At 34.6% G+C, this 21549-nt stretch overlaps 1 protein-coding gene across 3 annotated transcripts in view; it reads right to left on the reverse strand.

Annotated features, from left to right (window-relative positions):
• LOC112055973 (uncharacterized) overlaps nt 1-21549 on the reverse strand; it is a 743744-nt gene that overhangs the window by 48076 nt on the left and 674119 nt on the right. Inside the window, exon 1 of one of the 3 annotated variants that reach the window (XM_052889304.1) lies at nt 16132-16593. The exons of the other annotated variants lie outside the window; for them this stretch is intronic. Coding sequence (XP_052745264.1) covers nt 16132-16174 — 43 coding nt within the window. The 5' untranslated portion in view covers nt 16175-16593. Of the gene's footprint in view, nt 1-16131; nt 16594-21549 lie in introns of those variants that run through there. 3 annotated transcript variants of the gene reach the window in all.

Raw genomic sequence — 21549 nt, forward strand, 5'->3', positions numbered from 1 at the left:
ACGGTGAAGGAAAACATCGTGAGGAAACCTGCATACCAGGGAATTTTCTTCATTCTCTGCGTGTGTGCAGTCTGCCAATCCGCGTGGACTATTGGCCTAATCCCTCTCATTCTGAGAGGAGACTCGAGCTCAGCAGTGAGCCGAATATGGGTTGATAACAAACGATACTATTACTTAGACTGAGACCATATTTATGTAATGGTTAGGGATCGAGTAATTAAGATGTAATGAACAAACTTGTAAAACCCCTCTCATTCTCAGAGGAGACTCGAGCTCAGCAGTGAGCCGAATATGGGTTGATAACGATACGAATGAACAAACTAACAAACTCACATGTCGCATTTATAATATCTGTAACAAGTTTCATCTTACTTGGTTGTAATAAACCAACTATATTGAAACGTGTTAGCACCCGACTTGTCGGTACGTCTGTTAGGCGCTTAAATATATAAACAGTTGGATTGGTTTTGTTTGCTTTGTTTATATTCCTTGTGGGCCCACTTAACAGGATTCCGCTATTAGGGGGTAAGAAATCTTATTCCCCCTGAATCTCAATACACTTCGATTATCGAAGTTTGCGAACTTAACATATTTGTTACCGTAACTTAAACGTTCAATAAAAGTTGTTTAGAAAATACTTAAAATTATTATTATAGTTTTAATAATTTTTAATACGCACAGACTATACTGAGATATATTATAGCATGGATTAACACATAGGCTACTTTTTATCCCGGAAAAATCCATGGTTCCCGAGGGATTTGTGAAAAACTATATTCCACGAGGACGAAGTCGCGGGTGTCCGCTAGTTCTCTAATATTATCCGTGAAAATAGCTTTTACAGGTTATATTTTGAAATGAAAGTTTCATTTTATTATTTATAACTATAATTTAAAGCCCAGCTTTGATATAATTTTTATGAATTACGATTTGTATTAAGGGATTTCATAAACAACATTTTTATTAACGTCTCATCCACGACTTCCGTATGATATACATTATGTCAAAAAGTTCTTAAAAGCGAAAGCTGTATTTTTTTAATAGTTCCAGGGTAAAAGTGTCTAATCTCAACCTCTTATGTCCGGATGAACATAACTTATAGTCTATTTTTGGAATTAGAGGGTTCCATTATCCTTGGACGGCACGGGAATTTTGCCGGAAATCTACACCTACTATGTTTAGTTTTATTGACCGATTTCAAAAAAGGAAGAGGTTTCTTTTTTCAATGTTTGTTAACTTCGTCATTCGTCGTTTAATCAATTTTGAAAATTATTTTTTATGACGTCATCTTTTTTCGAGTGTGCAGCCGTCTTAATCGAATTATAAGACGTTATCACGTCAAAAGATTATTATTTTACACAAACAGAGGTACAATTCCCGTGTGAATACGGAAATAAAATATCGAAATTATAGGAGAAGAATTTTTCAAATCTGCCCAGAAATTTCAGAGCCTGTTACAAACAAGCAAACAAGTCTTTCCTCTCTAAAATATTAATTATTTTTGAGGTGCATGGTAACAATAAAATTGTACCTCTTAATAATTTTAGATAGACTTTACACAAGTGTTTTTTTTTAAAGTCAGTTAAAAATAATTTGATTTTGACTGACCTCCATCATTTAGACGGTCTAAAGATAATGGAAACTTGTTTTTTAAGAAAGCGTACTTTCTTTCCTCTCTTAGGATTTTTGGGGATCCAAGTTGATTATTTTACATCGGGTGACAGTTTACGAAGTAAATTATGTCCGTATTAAGTTTCAGTCGTTAGGGCATCTTGAGTAATTTATTTTACGAAGATCTGATAGAACTTTTGGGGACAATATATTTCTCGTTGGCATTAACTTTCGCGTCTGGACAGCGGGTTTTTTGTTTTATTTTGTAAAGTTTTTGGAGAAAACAGTTACACTGTTATCTTAAAAGCCTCAATAGCTCGACGATTAAGACTAAAATCCGAATGATTTGACTGAGTTTGAGTCCCGTCTCTTTAACTATTAGTGTATCCACTTACATTTTGGTTATATTTGACATAAATTTTATAGACGGAGACTAATTATAGACGGAGAGCCCGTGAACCACAGACCTTCGACATTTTGTAATAGCTGTAAGTTTGTCAGCTCATGCTCCTACCATACCTAAGTAAGTACGGTAACCAATTATGGAGTTTGGACCGTGGTGGCTTTGGGAGGTAGCATATTTTTTTAATTTTCAAAGCATTAGCATTTGTAGAAAGAGAATCGGCCTCCTTTACGGCCAGTTTCTTCATCGTAAGTAACAGTCAAAGTAACGTCATAAAGCAAAAGTGACGGTCTTAATCACGGAAAAATAAAGTCTTCTTTACTACTTACTACTTTTACTATTACTTTTACTATTACATGAAGAAACTGGCTGTTAGTGGATGGTAATGTACAGAATACCTGGGCAAGGTATAAAATCATTAATCCTACTAATATTATAAACGCGAAAGTTTGTGTGTTCGGATGTTTGTTACTCTTTAACGCCGCAAATAGAGAACCGATTTGGCTGAAATTTGTAATGGATATAGTTTTAACTCTATATCACCCGCGGAATTTGTGAAAAACTGAATTCCACGCGGACGAAGTCGCTAGTATTTAATACATTGCCTACACTATTTAGGTAATCTATACATTGAGTAGGCATTCTATGGAATAGCGGATTATACAGATAGCCGGTAAGAGAATTATGTACCTACCTACTTTAAAATTTCATATGCTTAGTTTACAAGCAGACGGTGTAGGTATTCATTACAGTAAAAGTGAGCGAGTTAAATTTAAACTGTAAGATTAACTGCGGGCTAAACACGTGTTGGGTGTTTTGAATGCGCCTTTAAGTATTGTTTCGTGATAGATAAAAATTTATTGCTCGGTCGAAATGATTTTTTTTCTTCTTCGTTCGAACGGGAAGCTATTTGGGTGCTTTGTTAATGTTTACCTTATAAAGTTATCTTTACTTTCTTTGTTTTTAAAAAAACTTTCTGTAATTGAGATTCAATTAAAGTTAAAATTCATTTGTAACAATAAATACTATAAAAGCACGTTTAAAACGTCAGGTATGATATGGTAATTAAAGTTAATCTATACTAATATTATAAAGCTGAAGAGTTTTTTGTTTGTTTGATTGAAACTACTGGTCTGATTGGAAAAATTCTTTCTGTCTTAGATAGCCCATTTATTGAGGAAGGCTATAGGCTATACAACGTGTCCCAAAATTCAACGATAAGCGGGCGCCAAAAGATTGACCTGCTCATGAGCACTTAAGGAAAAATAATAAAAAAAATATACCTAAATTTTTTTTTTAGTTACAAAATAAATTTTAAAATTCTTTGAAAATTTACACCTTGTATGATATTTTGAACTACCGCAGCTACAATTTCTTAAATATGCTTAAGATTTTTTTTGTATCGGAACCTAAGTAGTACTACTATTCACCACAACTCTTAAAAACACCACAATGCCCGCAGTTTTTACACAAAAAAATATCAAAATATTTTTTTTCCCTCAAATTTTTAAAGATTTTTACTTTCAGTCTACTTTGACTCATGGTCTTGCAAAAAAAAGTATGAACACCGCTATGGCAAGTTATTTTCAAAGTTGACGCAACTAATCAAGATTTCAAAATAGTATAATACCCTAGGATAACTAGTCGCAAAAAAAAAATATGCGTACCATTTGTAAACAAGAACTAAATTTCTAAAATGTTTTTGCTCCTAGAAATCACTTTTACTTTATGCACAAAATGATGTGAGTCATACGTTGCAATTTCCTAGAATTTTAATGGAACGAACGATAACATTTAAAAATAAGAGAGAGAGAGAGAGAGAAAGATAGCGATAAGTATACGTTAGAGAGGGATAGACAGATGTTCTTTGTTGAATGACAATGATGCAGGTAAAGAAAATCCTGTTCCCAGCAAGTCAGTACGCTCTGCTCCTTTGTTTACTGCGCAACTTTCCGTATTCAATTGACGTGGCTCTCGTACTAACGACTTTTGGCTTTGCATTTTGGACTGGACTTAAGTGATCTGCAAACTGAACTGACCTGGCATTATTTTGGACTGTGCCTGTGTTTTGTGAATTGGACTTTTGGTGTATTTTGGACTGTTTAGCGTTATCATGCCGCAACCATACACGCCGATGGAATACGCTAACATGCATCTCATTTATGGAGAATGTCGGTGCAATGCTAACGCTGCTAGCAGATTGTATCGAGAAAGGTACCCAAACGCTCAAAGATATCCAGATTATCGGGTATTTATGAATGTGCATCAAGCGTTTTCGGAGGGTCGTTTGCCGTCAGCTAGAAGAAACGCTGGAAGACCTAGATCGGAATGCGATGAAGAAGTTCTCAATGAAATAAACATTGATTCAACTACCTCAGTGCGTGCCATAGAAGCAGCTACGGGAATCCCAAAAAGTTCAGCACATCGAATACTAAAACGTCATCGGCTACACCCATATCATTACAGACGTGTACAAACGTTACTATCACGGGACTATCCACTGCGGATCGCATTTTGCCGAGTGATGCTTCAAAAGCATCGGGAAGATCCTCAGTTCTTGGATAAAGTACTATGGTCGGATGAAACAACCTGCAAGAAAGATGGCTATTTAAATCTTCACAACCTACACAGCTGGAGCAATGAGAATCCGCACCTGATGAGAGAAGACAAATCCCAATATCAATTTAAGGTCAACTTATGGACGGGCATTTTAAATGGAAAAGTGATTGGGCCTTTTGAATTACAAGGAAACTTAGATGGGGACAGTTATTTGAACTTTTTACAAAATGATTTGCAAGAATTACTAGAAGACGTCCCCCTAAGCGACCTTCAAAATATGTGGTATCAAAATGATGGTTGCCCAGCTCACTACGCTCGTCCTGTGAGACAATACCTAGACCACGAGTATCCGGGGCGTTGGATCGGGCGACTTGGTCCTATCCTATGGCCACCCCGATCACCCGACCTAAACCCCCTGGATTTCTTTTATTGGGGTTGTCTCAAAGACAGGATCTACGCAAAACCGATTACGACATTGGACGAGCTTCGGCAAAAAATCACTCAGGCTGCGGCACATATCAATGCTAGAAGATATGCGCGAAAAATAAAACGGTCGTTTTTAAGGCGATGTCGTGCCTGTATTAATGCCGGTGGAAAACAATTCGAACATTTACTTTAATGTTGTGTAATTAAAATAACAAACACATTTTTGGAACATAGTAAAATTTATTACTAACAACAAGAACAATTAAGAAATTTGGTTCTTGTTTACAAATGGTACGCATATTTTTTTTTGTGACTAGTTATCCTAGGGTATTATACTATTTTGAAATCTTGATTAGTTGCGTCAACTTTGAAAATAACTTGCCATAGCGGTGTTCATACTTTTTTTTGCAAGACCATGAGTCAAAGTAGACTGAAAGTAAAAATCTTTAAAAATTTGAGGGAAAAAAAATATTTTGATTTTTTTTTGTGTAAAAACTGCGGGCATTGTGGTGTTTTTAAGAGTTGTGGTGAATAGTAGTACTACTTAGGTTCCGATACAAAAAAAATCTTAAGCATATTTAAGAAATTGTAGCTGCGGTAGTTCAAAATATCATACAAGGTGTAAATTTTCAAAGAATTTTAAAATTTATTTTGTAACTAAAAAAAAAATTTAGGTATATTTTTTTTATTATTTTTCCTTAAGTGCTCATGAGCAGGTCAATCTTTTGGCGCCCGCTTATCGTTGAATTTTGGGACACGTTGTATATTATCCCCATATTCCTACAGGAACGGGTAGGTACCACGCGGGTAAAACCGCGCGCCGTCTGCTAGTGATTTATATAAATGTTATGCTACGTTTAAGTTCCTATTGTTTTATTAAATAAAATTAGGTAATCTATTGTTTTTAAAAGTTCTATGATGCATATAGCCTAAATGCCTGCGACTTCGTCCGCGCGCGACTCTTTATATATTATATTAGTATAGACTAGCGGACGCCCGCGACTTCGTCCGCGTGAAACCCTACTACTACCCCTACCCTACCCTACCCCGACCCTACCCCGACCCTACCCCAACCCTACCCCAACCCTACCCTACTCTACCCCTAGCCTACCCCTACCTTATCCGCACCCTGCCACTACCCTACCCCCACCCTACCCTACCCTAACCCTACCCTACCCCTACCCTACCACGCGACGACGACGGAAGCTTAAAAAATTGAGTAACTTCTCCCGTTTTCCTAACATTTCCCTTCACTGCTCTGCTCCTATTGATCGTAGCGTGATGAAAAGTATACTTTAACCTGCCCAGGAGTATGAAGAATAATTGTACCAAGTTTCGTTAAAATCCGTCGAGTAGTTTTTGTTTCTATAAAGAACATACAGACAGACAGACAAAAATTTTACTGATTGCATTTTTGGCATCAGTATCGACCACTAATCATCCCCTGATAGTTATTTTGGAAATATATTTCATGTACAGAATTGACCTCTCTACAGATTTATTATAAGTATAGATAAGCTATTTTTTATAAAATCGCCAACGTATTTAGAAATAGATAAAAATCTGTCTTTCCACGCACTGTTTAATTGTCTGTGGAGATATCAATATAAATATATTGAAATCTGTAAATAATGTTAGCTATACTGAATATCTCTGCTTAATCGCCGAGCATGGATTACTGCCTAGCATAACTTTGCCGACAAGAGGAGATGCTTGTTTAGACCACATAATGACCCGAACAACTGGGAAAGCAACTGGTATAGTCTGCACTTCAGACATAACAGATCATGATATAGCCATTACTGGGTTCTCACTAAAATTGAATTCTGACAGGTTACCAAGGAAGAGACTAAAACGAAATATTGAAGCTATAAAACTAGACTTGGGAAGTGAAGACTGGTCATCTATTAACGAAAGCCGTGATGTGAACTTGGCAGTAAACTCCTTCATGTCTCGACTGCTAAACATCATAAATCGCCATACAGAAATAGTCACTATAACTAGGTCAAGGTTCAACCTAAAGCCTTGGATAACGCATGGTCTGTTAAAGTGCATGAAACACAGAGACAAGTTGCATTTGCAGTTTAGAGCAGACTCGGACAATGAGATTTTAAAAATTACATACAAGAGGTACCGAAATTTTTGTAATAGCCTTTTACGGAAACTTAAAACTGAATACGAAAGGAAAGAACTAGAAAAAAGCTCTAAGAGCTCCAAAAAGTTATGGAAATCTATAAAAAATATATGCAATTCCAAAAATTCTCACACTAAAATAGATGAACTTCTCGGAACCACACAAAAAACACAATCTCTCAACTCATGTAATAACTATTTCTCAACATTAGGACAACATTTAGCAAATAATATACTATCAAATATTGGTGAAACCGAAGAGTCTATAGCAACTAACATAAAACAAAATCACTCTACACGTGATTCCTTTTTTATGACCCCTACAGACAATTATGAAGTAGAAGCACTTATTTCACAACTCCAGAATGGGAAAGCTTCAGGCTATGACGAAATAAACAACGAACTTGTTAAACAAACGGCTAAAGAAATAATTGACCCACTAACTACCATTTTTAACTTAAGCTTAAGCACAGGTGTATTTCCCGAAGAGTGGAAAATAGCATTGGTAAGCCCAATATATAAAGCTGGCCCCAAAGACAAGCCTGAAAACTATCGACCCATATCATTGCTTGGAACCTTCTCCAAATTGTTGGAAAAAATAGTTAACAAGAGACTTATGTCTTACTTAGAGTCCCATAACATACTATCAGGGAGGCAATTTGGGTTTAGGCATAATAAATCTGCGGAGGATGCTGTCCGTCTTCTAACATCTACTGTATCTGCCCATCTCGACCAGCAAAAAGGTTGCATAGGTTTATTCCTGGACTTGGCAAAGGCCTTTGATACTGTGTCCATCCCGGTTTTACTAAGAAAACTCGAATGCAACAGTATAAGAGGCATACCACTTGAGTGGTTTAAAAGTTACTTAACCAACAGAAAGCAGTGTACAAAAATATCTAATTTAAAAAGTGACGTGCAAAGTATCAATTTTGGTGTACCTCAAGGTAGCATAATCGGACCGACGCTATTTATATTATATATTAACGATATACACAGTATACCACTCAAGAACGCTGACATCATCTGTTACGCCGATGATACTGCCTTACTATTCCATGGTATAACTTGGGAAGAAACTTATCGAAATGCACAGTCGGGAATATCTGCTTTATCGAATTGGCTTAGCCACAATTTACTGACGCTGAATATAGACAAAACAAAATACCTGTGCTTTCATAAAACTGCAGCTTCCGCTCCCAAAAAACGAAACAATGGCCTTAAGATCCACAGTTGTGGCGTAACAAATGCAAAACGCCACATAACGGCTCAGTGTGCTTGTGATGAAATTGGTCAGGTCGACGTCATTAAATATCTTGGGATCCAGATCGATAATAAGCTCTCCTTCAGACCACACATTGCTTTCCTTTCTAAACGAGTCAGAAAAATCATCGGTATAATGAAAAAAATACGCGATATAGCGAACGCGTCAACCCTAACATTAGTATACACTTCATTATGCCAGTCGCTTCTTAACTATTGCATTCTATCTTGGGGAAGTGCAGCAAAGACAATTTTAATAGATCTAGAGAGAGCTCAACGATCAGTATTAAAAGTAATGCTAAGAAAACCATACAAATATTCAACCGCACTACTACATAAAGATAGTGGGGTGCTTACAGTTCGTCAACTCTTTATATTAAAAGCAGCTTTGTCAAAACATAGACAATTGCTACAATCCCCAAATGTAAAAAAGGTATTTGGAAAAAGAATAGTCAAGGTCAATCTCCCAATTGCGAAAACTGAGTTCGCTCGACGATTCACACCATATGTCGATGCAAAAGTCTACAACTTTGTTGCAAGGTCCTGTGATCTTTGCAACCTCTCAGTAAATCAGGCAAGTCTAACAATAACTAATTGGTTAAAAAGTTTAACTTATACAGACACTGAAGAATTACTCAATGCAAATATGAAATAAGCTAAAATAATTGTGTACACCATCTAATGTTTCTGCTTACTGTTTTACTTTACTTTTCTTTTTTGTAATGTTTTTCTTTTTGTAATGTAGTCCTATTTATTGTAATTTTTGTAATTAGTCCTAGTCCAACGGAAAGCATTAGAAAATCCTACCTGGTCTCCACGATACAGATCAATCTAGTGTGGAGACCACAGGCAATGTTATGGTTTTATGTATATTTTTTTTTGGTGAATAAAGATTTTATTTATTTATTATTTATTTTTACTGTGTGGTCGCTATATAAAATTTATAATAAATCGTGAATTACTTTATGGTTCCCTAGTAGCGATAAAAGTATTATGACTTCCTTAAAACTATTAAAACAAGTCTTAACGCCAGAAGTACGATGGGTGGGCTTCATAATTAAATATATTGTTTCTTCTTCCTATTCTTCCCCATCAAGGAATTACTTATTTTTCGAAAGTAACCTTCATCATTATCAGCCTATGCAAAGGCCCTACAAGGCTACCATAATATAGCCGTGATAGCCCAGTGGATATGATATCTAACTTCGATTCGGAGGGCATAAGTTCGAATCCGGTCTGGGGCATGCATCTCCTGCTTTTCAGTTAGGTATAAGCATTTTAAGAAGTTAAATATCACGTGTCTCAAAAAGTGAAGGAAAAATTTGTTTACGTGTGTGAAGTCTGCCAATCCGCAATCATCCGCATTCCACCGCGTGGTGGTTTAAGGCCTAACCCCTCTCATTCTATGAGGAGACTCGTGCTCAACAGTGTGCCGAATATGGATTGTTAATACGTTCGCTGCGGCACTGATTTTTCTGTAGTTTCCCTGGTGCGGTACGAGGTTTTTTGACCTCGTACTAAAACTTACTGTAGTGCGGAACGAGGTTTATCGACCCCTTAACTTTTGAAGAAGCTGAAATCCTCTTCTGCTACTACGAGGTCAATTGACCTCGTGCCGCAGCAAACGTGTTAATGATGAAGAAAATTCCAAAAAAACCGAATCCAATGCGCGCGAAGTCCCGGGCAACCGCTAGTAAGTCAAGATCGATGTTAATCATGTAAACCATTCCTAGAAACGGTAAAAGTTTTAAAGCTTCCTTAAAGCTATTAAAGCCAGGCTTAATGTCGGAATGTACTTTGGGCGCCTTCATAATAAATGCTATTGTTATCTTTTGTTACCCCCTCCCTTCTTTTATTCTAAATTGCTCTAAATTGCTTCCCCATTTTTTTATACTTAATGAATGTTCCATTGTGTTTTGTAGAATTTAGCTACTTATCGAGTAAGTAATATTACTTAAGCATAATTTTCTAGTTACTTAAATGATTAACTATTTCGTACATTTTATTACAAGGAAATTTTAAATGATTGAATTAAAGGAATGCGTAAAATATACCTAATAAATAAAGTTTTTAACTGCAGTGTTTGTACAAAATAACAATAAAACGTACGCAAATACAAATTTTAAAGAGTTCAACAAACCATTAATTATAAAAGACAAAATATTTAAATCTCAAAAAACTTATAAAAAAGAGATTGGTAAAGAGAGAGAGATTGGAGACGATGTGTATATAAAAGTCTTTATTAAAATGATACAATTAATTAGTAATTAGACTACACACAATAAATTTAGATTTATGTAATATATAAATTAAATTATGTAGACAAACATACTGTTAAACATTAAACAAAAACTTACTAAAAACTTCGCATGGGGTTAGCGCTACTCGATAACAGATGGCGCTGTATGTTACAAGCAACGAACTTTGTTACCGCAGACCAGAAAAATTCTACTTTTTTACACGAATCTACAGCCAATCGTGCGTAAAACATTGTGTTCTTTGTAAATTAAATTGTTTTTATTTGGAACAAGAACTTTTTCAACGAAAACACTGTAGCATGCATTTTATTTAGCTGTTTTTATTGATAAGTGCTAGGTATTCTTAAGTTTTTATAATAATTTACGTAGAAAGGATTATAATGTATTTTAGCTAGGTAATTTGATTTAATCAAGATCTCACTTTGTTTGAGATTTACGTTTTCGTGAAATAAAAATCATTCAACAACGAAAAAATCGGTCGACCAGTTATTGAGTAAATTCGCAACAAACAAACCAAAAATAAAATACTTTTAGTTTATAAAACAAAAATGTTATAGTCACAATAAATAAACCAAATACCTAATTCCTTAAGTGGTCAATAATTTATTGTAGGTATTACAAAAGTCATTGAATGTTTATTAATGATTATTTATTTAATACGAGCATTAATTTATTTCAGCGTATTATAGATTAATTTTAATAATTGTACATACGGATCATATATTCTTAATCCAGCTTAATCCGGATTAAAATTTCCGCGAAATAAATGACGAACTTTTAATGTAATATTGAATTAATGTTAAATGCATTTTGTTTATAAACTGGCTCTGGCTTCTCGCCCTTTCGAGAAAAAAAAATACATATTTACGACGAGTAAGTTTAATAACAATATCTTAGCATACAATGGATTCACTGGGTGCCAGGTCTGTGGTGTGGCAGAGAAAAACTCCAAGCAGAGTCCGGGATTTGTGACCATGGGTGAAGGGTTAAGGAGTTTCTTCACAACATGTTAACACTCCTCTTCTCTGTTCGTGTTGTTCTCTCTATTCACTACTCTACACGCGCCAGTCTCGACACCAAAGTACACGAGGCTCTGTAGGCCGCGAGAAATCGAGCCACATGACGCGACATCGTCAAGAAACGAGCTATTGTTAGAGGTCTCGACTCTTTGCAATGAGAAATACGATGCAAGGAGGATGAAGAGCAAACTACTCTACAAAATACAAATAACCGGATCAGCTGCATATTTGGATAGGCTTATCTTTGATCACACCTGACGATAAGTGACGACGGAGTCTTTAAAATGGTGACATTGTCAGTAACATTAGATTCTATCCATATTCTCTCTGAGTGTATCTACGCGGAACCAGTACCACAGGAGACAAGAATTACTTAATTAAATTATTTCACAATTAAATATTCCAAGTTGAAAATTGTGCAAATCATATTGAAAATTATTCCACAGTTTTCAAAAGGTATTCCACATTCTAGCACAGCTTCCAGAGGTCGTCCTGTGTAGGCGAAAATACCTGCGTTTGCCAAAACCGGCGCTTTTATCGAAAACTATTAAAATATTTAGCAGTTTTAGTATAGTTAGGCGGAGTCACGTAGGTACCGTACTAACGGCTACGAAATGTTTTCTATATTTAATATAGAAAATGGCGACGCTTTGCGATAAACCTGCGCAAATAGTCATCGATAAAAATAAATAGAACTGAATAAATAAACTTTTTGTTCATAACTATAAAAATTATGATAAAAAAGTTATTTCCAACGTTAGCAACTGAAGAGTGTATTTGCTCGTAAAGACAAAAATACCGTTTATTTATTAATCGACTACGAAATTTCGAAATCGAATTTTCAAAATTTCGATTACGAAAGTTTCGTAGTCGATTAATATTGTAAGGACAAACATTATTGAAGTTTAGTAAATGTAAGCTAATAGAGAAAAAACAGCAAGAAGTTCATAACTACGGGCAAATAAAAGCTTATAAGCTTATACATAGTCGAGGAACCGGTGAACATTATTAGTATTACAGTTGATTACTTTCAAGCTCTCGATTATTAATATCAACTGTCTCGTTGGTACAGTGGTTAATCTATATGGCTGTGGATTACGAGATTCTGGATGCGTAAATACTAAGTTATTCTTTCATCTAAGAAATTTTTACTTAAAATTCTCAACACGGGTTACAAGTTAGTGGTAGGTAATAGAGTTTAAACCGATTGGGTTTAAGCTCCACATCAATTTTCATGATAACGCGTCTCGAAAAAAATATGATATTTTTTTTTCAATCTAGTAGAACGATAATAAACAATTTAAGACCATTTGAAAAAAGTGTCAACTAACCTATTGTAAATATCACCGGATCTTGGACTATTACAACCAACTAAAAGTCGCCAGACCTGAAACTCAGACCAATATCGCGTCCTAATACGCCGAACACGTCTTCTGATATAATAAAAAAAAAGTATTCCTAACAGGGACAGAAATCGTGCGGCCTGATCACGTTCACATAATTTCGTTTGCCTCGGTTTGTCTGTCCACTTTCAAAAAATTCCAATTGAAAATACGCGGCGGAACCGTTCGATTTATTATTTTAGATTCGGTGAGAAATGTACGGGAGATTTTTTGTTACGATCGACAGAATTATTAGCAAGAGATTTATTTTTTATTTTTACAATTTGGAGAAATATTTATGTTTAAGAAATGAACAAAATATAATATAATACTTTCTTTAAATATTTTGCTACATATTTATAAAGTTCGGTCTATTTGTTATAGTGATGCGACACCCTTTGTTCCAAAATATCGATAGTATTTTGTTACGAAATTAAAATTAGGAAAAAGTTTTTTATATTAATCTTATTATTGTTAACAGTACTAATTTTAAGCAAAATTTGTTAAAATAAAATAACCTAAAAACAGAAAGTAACTTAAGTCGGTTGCAATATATCTAAAATCGCTAAGATGTTAAGTTACAACACAAACACATCTTACTTAGTATTGCAGAATATAATGAGAAGGATTAAAAAAAGATCATTAATATTGGATAGAAGCAGGCGTTACTTTGCGGAAGTTCATCATGATTATATAATGATTTATTTATTTTGCTATCATCCGCGAAAAGGAGATGTTGACTCTACAACGTGCAATTGCACGTTGTAGAGTCAACATCTCCTGAGGATGCCCCGGTTTCGGGGTGAAACGTACGTAGAGAGTATTTTGTCGGACCTGGGTGACGTTGTCGCATGGGTTCGCCGAATTTACGCGGATGATAGCAAAATAAATAAATCATTATATAAAGATCATTAAGTCAGTGGTATTCAGTCAAGTACCTACATATTTTAGTAGAGATACTCAACGCTATTTATACTTGAAACCCCGTTCACTATTCTAAGAAGGTAGATAGATAGCTTTATCACAAAAATTTATAGCCCCAAATAAATTTTATTGAATCAATCGACAAAAGATACCTACTTTCACTCAATTGGCAGGTAATTTAATGACGATAAATAACGCAATAAACCATAAAAAGCACGGTTATAATCCGTTAAAAAATTAGCGGAGCATTCAAATAGTTAGGGCCGATCGTAAACAGTCATAAAAAGGTATTCGCGCCATAAATAATTATAATTATGTAAATGAATTTTCTATACCATCTCTGAGTTTAATTAATTTTAAGTAATAAAGCGATTTATATCTCCAACTTATCTCACATTTGCATAATATCTTAGAATCTCAATAAAGCGAGGCTCATGTTCTTATTACGCCTTTTTCATAACCTAACGGTACTCGAATTCTCGGAGGCTCGTGAATGTGATGTTCACATTAAGATTCGATTCAACATGTTTTGCATACATCAGTGTTGTGTTTATAATACACTCGATTTTTTTGAGCGTGTTCAACTGTTCACCTATATTTTTTTAGATTGTGTATGATCGTTTTTAGCTTTTAAACAATAAGTTGTAGTTTTACATAATATTCTGTTGATATTTATTGTAAATCGAAATTATTTGTAAAACTAGTTTTTTAAATTTATCTTAATCATTATTTTATGTTTATTAGGTACTGATTTAATAATAATATTGACACTCATGTTCATATTGTGTACGATAATAGCAATAAATAAATGACTTAGTCAAAAAGTTACTGAAACTAATCATAGATTAGGTATGAATAAGGACGAAATTTTAAATATACCTTCCTAACTATTAAAAACACTGAATTTTCTTAAAAAACCTTTACCAATAATACCTACCTACAACAAAGAACTAGGACGACATCAATAACAATTAAAAAACATTCAAATATGGATAACTCCATAATATTAGCCTCCATATTATAATAATCATCACATAATACCTGACATTTTGCAATATAAATTATGCGAAATAGTTTTGGTAGATGAGATATTTAAATATTGCCAATATAGATGGTAATACTCCATTTATTTTCACAGCATTAAACTGTCTAATACACTAATTGACATAGTAAATATTGGTCCATCGAGCCGGATCGAATGGCAAATATATCGGACCGAATAAATCCTCTAAATATAGTTAACTAACTAAATTAATCCAAGTCACGGATAGTTTCGAATGTTTAGTTTACGTTTATCGTTTGTATCTATGCGGGCGTTAAGTTAATTTTACGGGTTGAGATCAATATTATCGTTGTTTTATTTATTGTCTGACGGTTATCTGTTGTTTTTTTATTTCTCGGAAACCTTTTTTTCAATATCTTTGATATCTTTATTTGCAGTCACTGCATGAGCTTAATTCGTATTGTGTGTAAAATATTTTCTAGTAATTTATTTATTAGGTAAGTAGGTAGGAACATACTTAAATTTGATTGTGACAAAAGTTAAGCCTAATATATATAAATGAGCTGTGACATAAGCATGTTTAAGCCCCACGTTTCATAAATGCTCATTTGGGACGAACATTTTTCTAACTTTCTTAGATTATTATTATAAGTATTCTGAGAACGTTATATCATTATTTATTGGGGATGTCAAAAATATAATAAACATAATATTATTATGTTTTGGATTATACCTAATTACATAATTAATTATTTCCAGTATCATTATTATGTACTGATATTTTTTTGGCAAAGATTTATTCGATATTCCTATTATAATTGAAATACTGTTCTATAAAGCCGTATAGAAACAGTATTGCATTGAATTTACGATAATATATGAATTGATACGAACTGGATGAGTGAGCTTACCTAACTAGTAATCTATTATTATGCAGCTCTGTCGGTTTCTGAATTGATAAATGATTCATTGAACACAAAAACCACACAGCATACAATCCATATTATATAGGAAGCGAGGTATATTATGTAAAACGCAAAACTGTTCAGTAATTATTTCTCAATAATATCAAAACTTCCTAATTCATGTTTGTATCTAGAAATATTGTAAATATATCGTGATTACTTTGTATAGTATAAAATATTCCACTTACCTAAAACTACCAATATAAAGCACAAACTAATGTACAAGATCATCAGGAATCTTTGGTAACTAATAAACTAATATTATCACACACAAAAGTGGCAATCATCTACGCGATCGCCAAATTATATCACAGTTCACATCACTATCTACACAATTTTGGTCACACTGCGATCCCATCAAGCCATCACTATTACCAGCACATAATATTTTTTGTTGAGTGCATTCGGACCACAACTTTTTTTCGAACTCAAACTTTCGGTCATCGTATGAGAACAAAATTGTTCCTGCGGTCCCGAGCGTGTCCCATCACTATTTACGACTAATAAAAGTCGATTAAAGATTTTTTGATTCGATTGTAGTCACTTTGAATTGTTTAAGTGTTGTATTGTACGATAATTTTATTATAACGTGCGACACAGGTTCGCCCTCGACGCTGGTCGGGACGCAACTGGCATGAAGTTGGTTGGGATTGGTGAAGAATCAAGAATGCGCGGCGCATGGTTGCCTCACCGGCTATGCTCGGGTGGTTAACCGTCTAAACAGGAAAGCCGTGTCTACTTCGTTTACGGTGAGCAAACTGATGTCTCCCGCACGCGGTTGGGTATTATAACCAGATAGACAGTCTTGCTGCGTGCATTGTCTGTACCGTCGCCCTCGGTCTTGGCCGCTTTCGTTCCGTAGGTAGGTAGGAACGCATTGTCGAAACGCATTCAAACAACAATTCTAGTCGTCTGTCTCACTCTTGCATGCGTTGGGTAAAAAAAAAAAACAGGTAAACGCACCGATGCGATGCCCTCGACACAGTTCGATTTAGTTTAGAAATATTTTCAAACATCCAATAGGTAGATACGGGTTTTGAAAAGGGAATAATAACACGGTTAGTTTAGGAGCTTTTAGCATTTATGAGCTAACCTACTTGAAAACCGTATAGAATTTGATACCCATCTTGAACTTGCAGATGGAAGAATTTAATCGAATTGCAATAATAACTGTTTAGTTTCTGAGCTTTTAGGATTAATATAATTTGATATTTACGTAATTCAATAGCTAGTAAATTGTATTTGTTACTTAAACCAATACTAGTTAGTTAAAACTTAAAAACATTACATTTAACAAAAATAGCATCCAGTGTTTTACAATAACAATTAATTATTCGTCAACACAGGCAAAGAGACGTGTAATTTTAATAATTAATTGTAATAATATATTAAAGCCGTTGTAAAATATACATTTGATTCTGTCAACGAAGACGATAAATTCTGATAATTAGCACATCGTTTATTGAAATACCGAATGTTGTAAAATATATAGCTCAACATCGGCGGTTATCGCTGTATAAATTGGCTTGTATAATTTATCTGAGTTGGTTTGATTAAATAGAACCTTGTTTGTTTAATGTAACAAAGTAAACTTACATACGCACATATAAATGAATTTGTATAATATATTTATAAAGTTGACACGTGACGTTCCTATCAAAGTATCGATTACGAACTGCTACAGTGGTGCATCACTATTAATATCTAGATATTAATAATTTTATTCAATATTTGAATGTGTGTGTGAAAATAAAGCTAGACAAACAAAAATAATCACTAAAATATTATTCTTACTAAAAATAAACATGGCTAACTTAACTAGGTATACTTAAGGCTACCAATTATTCATTCATAGCAATCTATACTTACTTATAAATACGTAAAGTTTGTGAGGTTGTAGGGAATTAAACCGATTTTGAATTTTTTTTTACCACTCGAAAGCCACGTTATCTGTTGGTATAATAGGTTATATGTTATCCCTATGTTCCCGTTAGAACAGGAGTTACGCGGGAGGAACCGCGTGGCGCCTGCTAGTTTTTATTACTAAAATAAACATATCCAACCTAAATTGTAACAGAGCTTCCCATATGTTTCGTGCACAATTTGGTCCGAATTTCAACTTATTTGGCACATCACTATTTTTAATTGAAAACATTTCGTACCAAAAGTTATTCAATAAAACAAATTCGTTTAAAAGTTCTTTTCATTGGAGAAACTACAATCAAAATAAGGTTAAAAATTTAAGTTAGTATCTATTTTACTGAGAAAAGGTTTATTATGAAAACGCGTTTTTGTGTAGCGTTTAGGAACCATTCATCATCATATCAGCCGATGGACGTCCACTGCAGGACATAGGCCTTTTGTAGGGACTTCCAAACATCACGATCCTGAGCCGCCTGCATCCAGCTAATCCCTGCGACTCGCTTGATGTCGTCAGTCCACCTGGTGGGTCAACCAACACTGCGTTTTCTAGTGCGGGGTCGCCATTCCAGCACCTTGGGATCCCAACGTCCATCGGCTATGTGTCCCGCCCACTCCTACTTCAGGTTCGCTACTCTACTCGTCCAGCTATGTCGGCGACTTTGGGCCATTATCCGAATTTTAACTACATATTTCGCTTTTGTAATTTTTACATCTCTATATTTTTTTAATTGTAACTGCTGAGTTTTTAGTAGCTCTTTTCCAGAGAATCTACTTCTGACTGATAGTTAAGTCTCTATTCTCTGACAGACTTGCTTTTCAAAAGCGCTTTTATAGAATCTTACTTAAAATGAATGAATCTTGGAATGAATGAACTATTTATGAATTCTACCATATAAGAAGTTTCTAGTTTTGTTTAATGTACGAGAAAAAGTAATCTATGAAACAACGGTAGAAGACAGAAGTCCTAAACGCCTTTATAGGCGATCTTTGGACGAAAAAAGTTTACGATAAAACTTAAAACGGTCCGTTTATCGTACAACCATCATGTAATAATAAAAAGTAGGACACGGATACTATGACCGGCACGGGGCTGTACGACATGTTTTTTTATGAAAAGCCAACGCCTACGCCTACGTTCGCCTGTAATTCTGTGTACAAAAATTCCGCGGAAACCATGGATTTTTACGGGATACAAAGTAGTCCATGTTCTGCTTCAAGGTCCAATTTATCTCTACACAAATTGGGCAATTATAATAATTTATCTTTTAGTAGTATGGATATGAGCCGCAATAGCCCAGTGGATATGACCTCTGCCTTCGATTCGGAGGGCGTTGGTTCTAATCCGGTCCCGGGGCATGCACCTCCAACTTTTCAGTTAGGTGCATTTTAAGAAATTAAATATGCCTCAAACGGTGAATGAAAAAACATCGTGAGGAAACCTGCATTCCTGAGAATTTTCTTAACGCATTGGGTCAGCGTGGTGGACTAAGGCCTAAAACAGAGAAATTTAGCAGTGAGTTAAATATATAAATAAATATATGGCTTGAAAGGTAAGTATTGTAATAAAACGTTTTGAAAACCATTATAAATTATATTAAATTTAATGAATAAGTTGTTGAAGTCAGGAATTGTCCTAAAAAATAAAACCGTTTGGAGACTCCACTTTGATGGGGCCATTTGGGTTTCAAGGTGGGTACAAAAAATCTCCCTGAACTGTCGACGAGCAAAAGTTATGTTTTAGGTCAGAATGGAGTAAAAAAGTTACGTTCGGGGTACTTTAGTTAATTATACAGTGACACAATGTCAAAATAAGTCTGGTAGCTTCGGGCATGCCTAGTGACATGTTTACATGAAAACCTGGCTGAGTTTGTTGTGGGCTCTTCTCGGGCTAAGGCGCTTTGGAAACCTCGTAAATTTAATTTTAAGTTTTCGACTAATTATTATCACCATTATCTTATAATATTAATAACTTACGTTTCGAAAGTGCATGTAAACTGAATGAATATTGTGTATTATAGACCGAAATACGTTGGCAAGTAATTTAACTGACTCTAATTTATTATCTTCTCTACTAATTTTATAAAGAAGTTAAGTTTTTGGTAATCTTTGGATCTACTGAATCGATTTTGAAAATAATTTTACCACTAGAAAGCCGCGGTATTAGTGAGCGTGTGTGTAAAACCACGTGGCTTCTGCTACTGATTTATTATCTTCTATCACACTAATATTATATAAAGGCGAAAGTTTGTGTGTAAGTGTGTACGTTTGTTCCTCCTTTACGCTGCGGCTACTGAAGCGATTTGGCTGAAATTTAAAATGTAAATAGATTTTACTCTGGATTAACACATAGGCTACTTTTCATCCTGGAAAAATTCATGATTCCCGCACAACCAAGAAAAAGCTGAAACCGGTAAGTGGCTCAAGTATGTCTCTCTGACAGAGAGTTACATATTTGTACCTTTTGCTGTGGAGACCCTTGGGCCACGGAGTCGCAGTGCCAAAATATTTTGAGCCTGGCTGTCCAGCGCGGAAATGCAGTCAGTATTCTTGCCACCATTCCACGTGGGCATGATTTGTATAGTTATTAGGATAAGTTAGCTTAAGTTCCTTATTGTATTCTTTCTCAATAAAAAAAAAACACGAAATATTTACACTTTCATAATAGACGGCACAGTTAATAGAAAGGCATCACTATTAATCATTACGTTACACAATCCATCGCGCTTATTCGCTAAGCTATGGTTTAACAATTATTAACACAGTAAAATCCGGGTCGGAAGCTAATTTTATGCGCGTTAAAACTACAAAATATACCATCGCTATCCGATACCATTAGTTGGGTTTTAGCTACCTGCCATTGTTAGGCTTTCGGGGTTCCGTGTTTATAGAATTTTGGAACGTTCGTAGATCCTTTCATGGCTTTCGTCACACATGACGTTTAAAAAGTGCTTGTAAACTAAGCATGCTTGATATAAATTAATTTTCATTTGATTTAATTTAAGTATTTATTTATCTTAAGTAGGTATAGAACTACATATATTTAAAACCATGTCATTAAATTTCAATGATGTAAAAAAATAAAAAACAAAAAAACTCATGTACGTCAAAATTTTTTAACTATTTTTTTTTGTCTTATAACATAACCTTATTAAGTAATTATAATAAACATACGTTATTCGTATTGATTGATTATAAAACACGGCTAAAACTCACGTGATATTAGGTTGGAGTATGCCCGACTAGTTTCGAACCCATACGGGGCCCTTAGTCATGAGCTGGTTCTTGCATCGCGGCACGATCCAAACAGGTCGGGCATACTCCAACCTAATGTCACGTGAGTTTTAGCCGTATTTCATAATCAATTAATATAAAATACGTTATTCGTAATAACCCTTTGAAAAAAAAAATTTAACACTTAACTATTTAGCCCAGAAAATTTTAAAATTATTTTTTATAAAAAAAACATAATATGGCCTATTTACACCCATTAATGGTTTTTTTTTGTATGAGGTACAAAAAAAAACCATTAATGGGTATCGAATCTACGGCTTTTAATGCAGAAGGCAGGTTTACCCATGCCTCTCAGTTATCTGCAATTTAGGTAACTTGAAGATAAATGTGCATCGCCAGCACATACATCGGATTATATTGAAAACTAAAAGTTCGTCGTAACGGTGTATCGT

Source organism: Bicyclus anynana, chromosome 25 (assembly GCF_947172395.1).
Source record: "Bicyclus anynana chromosome 25, ilBicAnyn1.1, whole genome shotgun sequence".
NCBI classification, from domain to species: Eukaryota; Metazoa; Arthropoda; class Insecta; order Lepidoptera; family Nymphalidae; genus Bicyclus; species Bicyclus anynana.